Source organism: Gossypium hirsutum, chromosome D07 (genome assembly GCF_007990345.1).
Source record: "Gossypium hirsutum isolate 1008001.06 chromosome D07, Gossypium_hirsutum_v2.1, whole genome shotgun sequence".
Taxonomy (NCBI): Eukaryota; Viridiplantae; Streptophyta; class Magnoliopsida; order Malvales; family Malvaceae; genus Gossypium; species Gossypium hirsutum.
The window spans coordinates 55,905,558-55,919,341 of record NC_053443.1 but is presented as its reverse complement, the minus strand read 5'-3'; the positions used below and the strand labels follow the sequence as shown (position 1 = coordinate 55,919,341).

The window sequence follows — 13,784 nt, the reverse complement described above, 5'->3', positions numbered from 1 at the left end:
CTGGATTAAATCGAATTTAAAAATTTAGTTGCCAACTGTCCTTCTTTACCTTATTTATTAATATATATTGTATCCAATAGTTGTTGTTTAATAAGGATTGTGATAGATTTTCTTTATGTTAAGAAGTCTCAAAGTATTCTGTATAATTGAGAAGTTTATACAAGTTATTGTAGTGAGAGATATAGTGCTTAATCTGTTCAAGTGGAGAATTTTATTTTATCTATGCATTGTAATAGTAAAACTTATGTGTTGTGGTTTTACTTACTAAGTTTATAAGGATGAATTTAGTGGTGAGAGTATGAATTATCGTGGATCTATAATAGATTTAGGTTCACTTATTGTAAGTGTTGAAGAAAATAAATATTTCTCATTCAATTAAGCTCCGCATATATAAAAAAACCCTAACTATGCAAACAATTTTTGTGTCTCCTATTTTATTTCTATATATCGTAGCGTTGAAGAAGAACCCATTCCCTTATCTCCTTCTACCAAGCACCATATGCTTTTTGACCCCATATTGTAGGGTGGATCTCGAAAGATATGAAAGATCTCCCTCCAAGCCGTACATACGACTTTCATCGAAACGGTTTTCTACAGAATTCCATATGTATCTATGAGATCAAGTATGGAATTCTGTTTACTCACTTTAAATTGAGTATCCGTTTCCCTCCCTTTCCTGCTAGGATTAGAAATCCTGTATATTACATATCCATACGATTGAGTCTTTGGGTTTCCGAAATAGTGTAAAAGGAAGTGCTTCGAATCATTACTATTTGACCCGGACCTATTCTAAAAGAGTCGAGGCATTTTGAATTGTTTGTTGACACGAACAAAGTCAGCCATGCTTGTGTTTCAGCAACTATTTGGGCCAACACTTTTTGACATGCAAAACTTTTATTACTCCTAGCTTAGTTTTTTTCCTTTTTTTATAGTTTAGATTTCTTGGTTAAATGTTGCGGAAGGTATAATAGAATGTGGATTTGAGTATATTTAAACGCATCTTTGCTTTTAATTTAATGATTGAGAGGGATTATATATAGAAGTAGACTTTGTTTGTATAGAAAATGTTGCAAGCTAGCACAGAATATAGCTGCAACGAAAGCCGTGAACTTGAACAAAAAGGAGAGCGAGGAGGAAAGCATATTATATGCACTTTCATGGTGTTTGCAGGGAAGCCTTCTCCTATTAGTGATTGTAGGAATGTAGAAGTCCTAGCCCAATGAATCGAATCCCACAAACCAGACCCATGAATTAGACTGGAGGTCCACTTGGCCGGTTGGAGGAGCCTCTGCTCCTAAATCTTTTTCAGATTTTGAATATTTAGATGTTATAAAAATGTAATTATTATATACTTATAACAATATTTATAATTTATAATTTATAATATATTTAAATTGTTTATTTTCAAATTTAAAATATAATAGATTATTAATATTAATTAGTTAGATTTATATAATATTTTTAATAATATTTACAAATGACATTTCAATTATTAAAGATTATTATTTTTTGATAAAATATGGTTCATAATTTTTTTATGTAAAATTTATACATTGAAATAACATCTTAACTAAAATTCATGTTTTTTTTATTTCATTTAAGAATAAAATTAAATTTACTAAAATTTGATATAAAAAGCTATTGTAGAGGACTAATTTAATAAAGAGTATATTACATAGTTTATGGTTGTTGCAAAATTCAGTTCTTTAGCAAATTTATTTGTTATAATGAAATGTTGATATAAAGTATGGTTGTTATACAGAGCGGTGTATATACATTTACCTCTTGAGACTTATAAACAAAATTTGAATTGGTCCCATGAATTGAGCCCCTGAACTAAATTCTAAAATCAACACTCAACAACTGACTCAATCAATTGATTTCATAAGTCAATCCAAGCTTTCTTCGCACAAAAAGTATCAACTTAAAGTAATGAATTAAGTCAGAAAAAAGTCAATAAAATGTTATAACTAAACTTATCCAAAGGTGATCCAAACTCAAAAAAATTTTAAAAAAATATTTGGGACGGTTTGGATTAGAATATTAAGGTCGAAAAATGTATTTTAACAAAAAAATCTAGATATGTTTATAATATGGGTTAAATTTGGCTTCAATATACAGAGCTTAAGTTTGGTCCAACCCAACCCATTTTTAAGTTTATAATATGTTTTTTTTCCCTCTTATTTTATATATTATGTAATTTATATTGTAACGATCAAGTATAGGAATGCTACATTGGTTATTAGACAGTAACACTATATTTAGTTGAATTCCATATATTAAAATATTTTGATTTCATTGTCATATCATTTCAAATATTGAGATTTGGAATACATCCGGATAAATTTTTCAAACATTTATACATTCAAATGAAATTGTGATACACGGACTAAGAATCGGTATTGGACACAAAGTATTGATACCATGCTTCAAGTATTGATACCCCTGTCTAGTATCGATAATGTTTTTAACTTCGATGTTTTGAAAATTGTTCAACAGGGTTAGTAGTATCGATACCACTAAAGAGGCATCGATACCATCACCAGAGTATCGATACTCTAGTAAGATATCAGTACTATTTTGAGCTTCGAAGTCCAAAAATTCAGGTAAAGATTTTAAGTATCGGTACCTTGGTTGAAGTATCGATTCTTCCCTCTAAGTATTGGTACTTTTCCCCTAGTATCAATATTAAAACATGATTCGATGTTTGGAATTCAAGGGAAAATTTGTCAGTTTTCAAAACTTATACATTTAAGTCCCTGCACACCAAACATTTCAACACAACCAAACCAATTCACAATTCAAGCATATAAATCAATTATAATAACAACATCTTATAACTCATCACAAACACATTAAAGATTTTAATTAAGTTCACAAGATTTATAAAGTTTACAAAGTCTTGCATTTTAGTCCTCCGTACCTATATCCCATACCATACTACCCATATACATTCCAAACTAAACCAAAATTTAGTGTCATACTCTTTTCCAAGCTTGGAGATGTGATGAGATGAGCCAACCACGGTCATTGTTCTAGCTCGTTGGATCTATCTTCTACATACATGTTAAAAACGACAAGTTGTGAGTTGATAACTTACGTGTAATATTTTGTAGATGAATCTACCAAAATTATATCAAAACATCTATTAGTTAGATGGGCTCGTAATTCTTTCAGAAATGCAAGAGATCCAATCTCAACTTTTGTTAGTGAAGTTCTAATAATTAATCTTCTTTGAGAACAAGCAACACTTGAAAAATCTTTAACATGAATAATCTTCAAGTTCTTTAATACATATTCATATAAATTCTCATTTTCCTCATCATTATTGATTAAAATGGTCTAATTGATGATGCCAACTAATTAATACTTTTGGACTAGTAAACTTCTAGTTTACTATGCATGTGATTCAACAATGCTAACATAAACTTCTGGTTTATCATTGCATGTGATTTAACCATACTAATATATACATAGTACAAATTAGAGGAAAATATGGTAGTTTTTCTATACAAAATTCTTACCCAATATAATATATTTAATATATAAAAATTAATCATCTCATCATCTGCAGTCTTAATATAATATATATTACAACATATATCTATTAAAACATAATTTCTTTGAAGCTAACTAGAACATAATGCATTAATTATCACTTTGTTTCTTCTATAACAATGTATTAGCTTTTACAAAGGCTTAATTTTGTACCACCAAATATTAGTTGGTTTCATTACCAAACAAGAAAATTATTTTTTATCCATAAGAATAGTATGCACCGCTGTATTGTCTACAGGACAAATGTTTGCTTCTTTGATAAAATTCCCAAGTGTACAACAAGTACATAACCAACGACTGTTTGTACATAAGTTGTCTTTATTCTTTGAAGAGTTATATTGAGAACTTTTGTTGTTCTCTTATTTATCTTTATGTTTCCAGTTCTAATGATAAGAATAATTATTACTAGTAAGATATCCAAGAATCAAGTAATTAGTGTCATAATCCCCAAAAAGGATGTAATATCCATACTTATAGAAATTTCATCTTAACAAAATATGTACAATTCTAAGGATTTGACCATAAGATTGCATATAAATATTAAATCCAAATCATAGACTTAAAGTTTAGTAATGAATATCAATAACAATAAATTATAGCAACAAATTCCTCAATATGGACTATTAAAGTCCTAAAAATTGACATGCTAGTATTTAAAGTTATTAGCAATATAAAGACAACATCAATATCCCTTTATTATTTAGATTCGTTACTATTATCAATCTAGTATTCCAAATTTGATTCAACATCATTCTTATTATTTGTTTCTACACTATTTCCCTTCCATTTGATAGAATCTTGATAGAGATTAGCTAAATGTTTAGGCATACGACAGGTACATGACCAATTGTTTTTCATACCACATTAATTGATCCACTCCTTGAAGGGTTCTCCTAGAACTTCTCGTTCTTCTTGCGAATCCTCATTTTTTCACTTGTAGTGGTGGAAAGAATTATTATCACCACCTCTTTGACGGTTATCATAGTTACACCTATCACATCCACATCCGCCATTACCTTGCAGATTCATTATGTATTATTGCATTCACTTCAGAGAATGGAGCAAATTCAGTAGGACAGGCCTCACGATTTTCATTAGCTCGTTATTTTTTTTCAATAATAAGTAAACAAGATATTAACTTAGAATATTTCTTAAAACCATTTTCCCAATATTTCTAGTGCAGAAGCACATTTGAACCATGAAAAGTTTGAAAAGTCCTCTAACAAGTTTTCATCTATATTATTCTCCCCATGCATTTTTAATTAAAAACTTATCCTAAATACTACAGAGCTCTACTCACGTAATTCTAAAACCTTGCAACTTCAAGTGTATCCAATCGTAACGAGTTTTAAATAGAATTATCATATTCCGCTAGCTATATCTTTCTTTTAAATCGTTCCACAATTCAAGTGAATACTACACAGTCAAATCTTCTGCTTTCAACTCTTCTCGGGGCAATAATAAAGAAATATCACAAAAATAATCACAAGCAATTCAAATTTTCTTTTACTTTGTTGGAGAAGCGTGCATGGACAGAGAAAGAAGCTGGTATCTAATTTAATTCAATGGTGGGTACACTTGCCAGGTGTGGGGATGAAACCTTTCTTGTTACAGCCAATGGATGGTGCCGAGGAATGATCTTGAGGAAGCACCCGAGCTCCAGCTCCACCAAATTCACAAGCAAAAATCAAGAGCAAAAACACTTTGGCACAACTGTGGATTATTTTGTTCATAACAAGGTACACCATTGTTGTTGATGGGAAGAATGAGTTAATTTTGTTTAAGGGATGAAGAAGACGTAATCGAATTTTTTACTTTCCCAAGGAAGGAACATGGGCTTAAATCGGCAACTAGCATGACCACGTGTTTTTAGCACCAAGTTACCCATGCAGCTTACTGGAAAGCCGAGTAAGTTTTTAGAGATTCAATTAATTGACCTGTAACATTTTTTAAATCATTACGAAACTAATGTTAGCTTAATACTTTTAATTTTATATCTCCAAAAAGTCCTAAAAATTGTAACAAAAATTAATTTAGTCTTTATATTAAATAAGTTTATGTTGTTAATTAACATAATCAATTAGATTCTTTTTCTTCATTGATTATCTTAACCGTTAAATTAAATTAACAACCCAATCAGATAGTGACACGTGGTAGGTTTTGGTTTAATTTAATATTTTCTCATTAAAATATAAAAAATAGGAAAAACTTTTATCAAAAAATATAACAATTATTAAATATTAAAAAATATGAAAATTTATATAAACTTATAAAACATTATAAATATTATCAAATATATAAAAAAATCTAATAAATTATAATTCTTTTTTTATAAAAGTAATAAAACATATCTAAAATATTTAAAATTTTATAAAAATATATTAAATTTCTATAAAAATCATAAAATTTATAAAATTTATAAAATTATTATAATTGATATAAACTTATAAATTTATAATAATAAAAACCCATAAAAATTTGAATTGGACCAAATCAGTCGGTTGGACCAATTAGATCGAAATTGACAAGAGTGTCGGTCCAAAGAAAGCCATTAGACTGGTCGACCTAAGAACCGAACGGTTGAACTGATTTTTTTAATTTTTATTTAATTGAACTAGACGGATAGGTCGAACTAGCAAACCAATAGCCTGACCGGTTCGACCACCTGTTCTGTTTTGAAAACTTGGTCAAAATATTTTATTTTGACATATACTAATAGTTGGATAATGGTATTTTGGTTTGATAAAAAAATATTTTAAAAAATATCGATTCAGCCACTCGGTTCTCAGGTCAACCAGTCTAATAGCTTTCCCTAGACCGGTACCCTTGTTGATTTGGGGCTAACCGGTCCAATTCAAGTTGTTATGTTTTTTTTTATATAAGTTTATATCAATTTTAATATTTTAAATTTTGTTTGTATCTTCTTAAGAACTTTTTTACTTATAAGCCTTACTTTTATAAATCGAGAATTTTATATGATTTTTTAATGTAATTTTTTTTCTAAATCAGTATTTATATTTGACAAAAGTTATAAATTTAAATATTGGAAGATAACAATGTTAATGTTTTAGTGTTTAGTTCTAGTTTTAAAATTAATCTTGATATTCGAATTCAAACCAATCTTAAAAAAAATGAACACTTAATCAACATCCCACAACATAAAATTCTTATCAAATCTACGTTAAAACCCAAACAATCAGTTTATTTTATCAAACCATGAGGTTGGGAATGTGGACTTTGTCTTCTCTATTTTTGAGATTGCTTTTCCTGATTTTGTCTGTACTTTTATCAACCTCGCTTTCGGACATTGTCTAATTGAACTTCTTAATTTTGTTTCTTAATTAAGAAAGCAGCCATTTTGTTGGCTGCTTCTTCCAACTTTCTGTATTTAATATTCACACTGAGAGTTTTAGCAACCCCAAAGGTAGCTACCCTACCCATTTTTGGATTACTATGATAAGAGGGATCGAAATGAAATTTTAATTTTTAATAGTATATATCTTTATAATTTTTAAAGGATTAAATTAAATTTTTATAATTTTAAAGGATAAAGTGCAATTCTACTTTTACTATTTTAAAATTTTAAAATTTTTTAAAAGACTAAAATAATAATTTTCTATTTTAAGGGACTAGGCCCTCTCAGCCCCACTAGATTTGCCTCTGTCCTGATTCTTTGCTTTCATTCTACTCAACTTTATTAAATTAATATTAAACTCGTTTTAAATTTGTTTCTAAACATTAAAATTTTTTAATCAAGACAACGTCAGTGGAGTTGACAGGATCCAGCCCTCCCTAAAATAAGAATTTTTTTATTTTTTGACCTTTTACAATTTGTAACTATTTTTATTATAGGTAAAATTATAATTTTCCCCCAAAATGACAATTTTGATTTAGTTTTTTAAAAAATATAAATATATAGACTATTAAAATAGAAAAATCACATTTTAACTCTCATAAAAATATATAATTTAATTCTACCCTTAACCCTCAAAAAAATTTCTCCCCAGACTATCGAAGATATATCAATAAGGTCATTCCATTATTAAAATCAGTACTCATTTAACTGTTAACTGAGATATCAAATCTTATGTGTCATAGTTTAAAATGAGAAGTTTAAAGAAAATTGAATATTGTGAAAATAGTTTTCTAAGCTTTTACAAAAGCTTCATCACCCAATCTCCCTTTTTTCGGTTTTACTTTCTTTGCAGTTCTTAATTTTAAAAGTTATGTGGCAACATTTTATTTTCTTTAAATTTTCATTTTAAATTATGCCACAAAAAAATTTGACATGTTATTTTAAGATTAAATTAACAGTTTTAGTAATTGAAGGACATAATTGATATACCATCAATGGCTTGAAGATGTAATTAAAACATTTTAAAATTTGAGAATAAATTTAAAATGAAAGTCATAATTTAGGGATATCTAGTGCAATTAAATCTATTTTTTAGAATAATTAACTCTTATTTAATAAATACAATTATCCTTTGTCAATATATGGTTGCATGTATGTTTGTATGTCACTTTATAATTAGTTAAAAGAATTCGGATGGATTGATATATAAGTTGAATTGTTTGTATAACCTTCTTTTAATTTTTTTAACATAAACTATATAAGTTAAAATGTTTTAATTTATGATTATTTAGCTTTAATTTGATTAGTATCGATATTGTAATCACTGAATTTTGTCCGGCTCGATTTCGTTCTTTTTTTTAAATTCAAAAAAAATCTAAAAAATAAAGAATTACATTTTAACCCCTAAAATTTTTGAAATTGCATTTAACCCCTAAATTTCATAAAATTACATTTTGATCCATAAAATTTTTGAAATTATGTTTTGACCCCTAAACTTTCTCAAAATTTTGTTTCGGCCCCAAAACTTTTGCTGCATTTACAAATTGGTCCTTCTGTCAGAAAATCCCCAATAATCAGGCGAATTTCGTGCACCTGCCCCACGATTTCCGGCCGCCGGCCTAGGGCATGGCCTTCCCCACCTGCTACCTGAAAAAAAAGAAGCAAAACCAACTATAAAAAGGAGTTTAAACTTAAAAAATCGGACCCCCCCACGAATCAAAAAAAAGAAAAAGAAAAGAAAGTTTCGAAAAAAAGAGATAGGAGAGAAAAGAGAAAGGAGAGGAAGAAAGGAAGAAGGAGAAAAGAGGGATCTCCGACGGCGGCGGTACGAACGGTGGCGAGTGGCGGCGGTGCAACCAATGCGTAAAGAAGAAGAAGAACAAGAAGAAGAAGAAAGAAGAAGGAAGAAAAAGAGAAAAAAAGAAAAAAAGAAAAAGAAAAATAATAAAGCAGTCGGGTCGAACCGACCCGACCCGACCCGTCTGGCCCAAAACCCGACCCGATCAGCAGACCCGACCCAGCGAGCCCATTAGTCAAGCCCCCAGCAGCCCAACAGTAGGCCCCAGCCCAACAGCCAGCCTACCCAGCAGCGGCCCAAACCAGCGCAGCCCAACAGCAGCCCACAGCAGGCAGCCCAGCAGAAAAGAAAAGAAAAAGAAAAGAAAAAAAGAAAAAAGAAGAGAAAAAAAATTCAATTTGTGTAACCCGTTCGGGTGAAGCTCGCATTTTAGATTTTTCGGTAATTTCGTTTATTTCACTTTTAATTTAATGCTCGTATTTTTATGTTATTTCATTTTAATATTATTAGCATTTTATGCATTTTATGTATTTTTATATTTTTGTATTTATATTTTCAATTTAATTCAATTTTTATTTTATTTTATTTTAAATAATTTTAAAAAAATAAGGCAACGGATCGATTTATCATAAAATCGTTGATTTCATCGCTATGTTGGGTGAATATCACCGGTTTGTGTTAAACTCGATACTCCCTTTTAACAATAAAAAATATTCAAAAAATTCGTATTTAAAAAAAATCCTCTGGTTTCCAAATTTTCGTGTCTTCAAAAAAATTTCTCGTGTTTTCAAAATTAAGGTAACGAATCGATTTGACACTAATTCGTTGATTTCATTGCTATGTTGAGTGAATATCACCGATTAGTGTTAAATACGATACGTGCTTAATAAAAAATCAAAAAAAATTGTTTCTTTTTAAAAAAGTCAGGTGTTTAAAAAAATTTCATGTTTTCAAAAATTCCCGTGTTTTTAAAAAATTCAATTTTTCAAAATTTTTCGTGTTTTCTAAAAATTTCCATGTTTCAAAAATTTCCGTGTTTTCAAAATTTTTCGTGTTTCAAAAATCTTCGTGTTTTTGAAAATTCCGGTGTTTCAAAAAATTCTCGTGTTTTAAAAATTTCTGGGTTTTCAAAAATTTTCGTGTTTTCAAAATTTTTCGTATCTCAAAAATCCTCGTGTTTTTAAAAATTTTCGTGTTTTCAAAAAAAATCTCGTGTTTCATAAATTTTAGTTTTTTTGAATTGTGTTTCCAAAATTCTCGTGTTTTAAAAAAAATTCGGATCACGATTAACTATTAAATTGAACTTGTATTTTTGAAAAATAAGACCACGTGCGTTTAACGAGATACCAATTTTGGGCGTCGCGAGGGTGTTAATACCTTCCTCGCGCGTAACTGACTCCGAACTCTAATTTTCTCTGGATTTTCACGCAGACCTAAAATTACCTTTTTTTTAGAAAAATTTTAAAATAAATTTTTCTCTTAAAAAGAGAATTTATTAGGTGTCCGATCACACCTAGGAAAAAAGATCGGTGGCGACTCCTTTTTCAAATAAAATTAAGATTCAAAATTTGTAGGTCGCTACAGATATTATAATCAGTACAGAAAAATCTAAATTTAAATATATTAAAATATATTATCATTTTATTTAAAGATAAAAAAGGAAGTATAAATAATTTTCAATATTATGGCAACAGGAGAAAAAGGACGTAAAATAAAATAATTGAAAATCAGTGATTGGCACATTAAACATGACGCTTTATCTCAATCGAGATCTTCTCTTTCCACCATCCTGACTGGGAACCCACCTTTCATCTTCGATGTTAGATAAACAACTAACGAAGGCTGAAATCCATCCTCCACTGCCGGCACCACCTTGAACTGCCTTAGAACACCACTCACCACCCTTTTCATCTGCAAGAACGCCATCTCCTTCCCCAAACAAAGCCTGGGTCCCGCCTGGAACACTGGGTAAGTATATGGATCTCTCCCCACAAAGATCCATTTCCCCGCCTCATCTCTCTGCAGCCATCTCTCTGGCTTGAACTCTGCCCAATCCGATCCCCATATCTTCTCCATCCTCCCCATTGCGTAAGGATGATACGTCACCACCGTTCCTTTCTTCACAACCGTCCCGTCCGGTAAAATATCGTCGTCCACCGCCGTTTTGCTGTCCAATGGGACTGGAGGGTACAGTCTCATGCACTCGCAAAGAGCAGCATGTGTGTAAACCATGTCTTTAACTTCCTCAAATACCGGCATACCGGATTTCCCTTTGATTTCTTTGAGAATCTCCTTTTCAACTTCGGGGTTCTTGTGTAATAACCAGAAAAACCACGTCAAAGCAGCCGATGTTGTGTCACGGCCGGCAAGTATGAAGCTGATGACAATATCCGTCGCGAAATTCTCGTCCGTATGGCCTGAGGTCAAGAACCTCGACAACAGATCAACAGATTCCAAAGACGATTTATCAGCCAGCTCCTGTTTCTTTTCCCTTACAATCTTCCTCGCGAAATCACGGACTTGAGTGACCGCAGTATGGAGTCTTTTCTCCGATCCCACATTGAAAAATCGCTTGATTTTCCAAGCTATGCTAAGAAAAGCACGAAACCTTTCGCTAGTCATATCAGTAGCATCTTCAAACGCTTCAGCAAACTGCGCCGACGGTAAAGAAGGCAAAAGACAGGCAGGGTCAAACCCAAAAGCGATCTTACAAACGTTGTCAAAAGCGAATCTCTGAAGAATGTCTTGCAAGTCAAGCACGGACTTATCGACAACAGCATCAGATAACATCGGAATCAAACGGTCGTGAAGCTCGGTATCAACCACGGTTTGCACGAATTTACGAAGCGACTTGGTGTTGAACTCGTGGCTAGAAACTTGTCTCTGGAACTTCCAAGACTCGCCATTGACGTTGAAGATGCCGTGGCCGAGAAAATCGAAGAGAATGCCCCTGGAGAAAGGGCCCTTATGGTAGTTGAAGAAATGGGTCTTGAGCATGTGCTGGACATTGGCGGGGTTGGCAGTGAAAATCTGGCGACTACCAAATAAGTTGTGGAGGGTGAAAGTTGCAGAGAGAGAACTCTGGAGGATTTCGGTAGTCCATTGCACACGGTTTTCTTGATTGGATTTGATAGCGAAATAGGAACCGATTATCGGGTAAGATTTGGGGATATTTGAAGGAGATGAAGCTGATTTCTGGGATTTCGACGTTCTTCTGATGATGGTTAAGAATAAAAATGGGAGAGCGAAAAGCAACAAGGAAGCAAACAGCTGAGTAAACATCATGATGCTAATGACTTTGAGGTTTCGATTCATAATAGGTTCACCAAATATATAGACCGAAAAACGTGTTGTACGGATTATCTGGAATTCAATTTTCTTATTTTTTTGAAAAAGGGATTTCGTCACGGATGAGGGAAGATGAGTAATAAAAAGAAAAAGACAAAGTAACACAACAAATTAGATTTCAAAACATGGGTGTAAATGTAAATTACAAAAAAACTTAAACTCGTTTTAGAAATTATCGAATTTAGTAATACTTGAGTTAAACTTATCAATTTTTTATATATATTATTAACCCCTGAATTTATATTTTGTGTAATGAATAGATAGTCTCTTCAAATTTAGATTTTGAGAAAAGTAAGAAGGGGATTTTATTTTATGAAAGAGGTATCATCATATCTTATTTTAATAACAAGGTGGCGACTGATATTATAAACGTAAGCAAAGACGTACCATCACCATTGGCCATGCATAAACCGCTAAGGCAAAGACCTAGGCTTCTAAACTTTCAAATTTTACGAATTTAGATGTTAAATTTATTATTTATTGTGGATTTTAGAGTAGATTAATAAATTTAGATATCTAAATTTGATTACAGAATATTTAATTTTTTTAATAAGATTCAGATTTGTTCATGGGTGGGACCCTGATAAAATTTTAAGTTCGTTTGATAGGTCCGATCCCGATTTGGCTTGAAAAATAAGTCTAAAATTTTGTCTAACTTCAATCCAGATAAACCGACTCAGCCCGCCTGTATTAAATTTTTTATATCATTTTTAAAATATATATAATAAATGTTTCTGATACGAGCAACTCAGCCGAGTTTAAAAGCCATAATAGAGATGAGCTTAGTTTCCCTCAAGGCTCAATTGTAAGATCCAAATCCAAACAAATAAAGTCAAAACTCAACTTAGTTGTTCAAGACTTTATCACGAAAAAAATTCGAGAAAAAGAGTTGAAGTGTCAAGACGATGAAATATGGAGTAATGATGAATTAGAAGAGACTAATTTTGTTCGTGGGTCTAAACTTTCAATCTATGATGACACGCCCATGTGGAAAATGCTAACAAGTTAGGCATTTCACTTCAACCCCAATTGATCCCACAAGCCTAGACGTTTCATATTAGGTTCGAGTTTTAGGCTTAATTTTTATTATATATGAGCCCAATACTTTATTTATCAGCTCTTATTATTATTTATTCTGATTTTTTATAATTTTTAAGTTTTTTAAGTTTTTTAAGAGTTTTATGTTAACAAGAAAGTTTAGTTTAAAACTACTACTGGTTTAGATTAAATTGGAGTTCTAGTATACTTAAGAGTTCTATTTAGATTTATTTAGCTAGCCTATATATATAGGTCTTTGCTTTGTACACAATTCAGACAATTTATTATTATTTTATTTCTCTTTTGAGTTAATAAATTCTCTCTAGATTTTTCTTTTCAAGAATTTTTCTTGATTTCCTTTTAGAAGAGTTTTAACAATCTTTTTAGATTGTGGGGATCATCTTCAAACTTTTTCTTGCCAATATTTCTATCTTGGAGGGAAAACTAGAGCCGCTTGAAGGGGGTTGTGGATTCTTCATGTTTCCAAAGCTTCTGAGGACTTCTACACGCCACGTTCTATCTTTCCATTTATCTTTTTTATTTGCTTCCTTATTATTCTAATATTTGATTTATTATTTTATTTTAGTTATTTTAATTATTTTATTTGACTTGGATTTAATTTCGTTTCAAGTTTGTGTCAAAATCCAAGTTTCTTTCTAAATGTTTAGAGCCCTAAGTCAAATCCGC

At 30.9% G+C, this 13,784-nt stretch overlaps 1 protein-coding gene across 1 annotated transcript; it reads right to left on the bottom strand.

Moving 5' to 3' along the window:
- Window positions 1-10,320: 10,320 nt before the first annotated feature.
- On the bottom strand, window positions 10,321-12,010 carry LOC107936714 (cytochrome P450 94A1). The gene has a single exon (XM_016869469.2). It carries the CDS (start codon window positions 11,994-11,996, stop codon window positions 10,473-10,475), a length of 1,524 nt encoding a protein of 507 aa, XP_016724958.2. The 5' UTR covers window positions 11,997-12,010; the 3' UTR covers window positions 10,321-10,472.
- Between the last annotated feature and the right edge of the window lie 1,774 nt (window positions 12,011-13,784).

Coding starts and splice junctions, on each gene's coding strand:
- LOC107936714 (XM_016869469.2), bottom strand. CDS start 11,996: ATGATGTTTACTCAGCTGTTTGCTTCCTTGTTGCTTTTCGCTCTCCCA.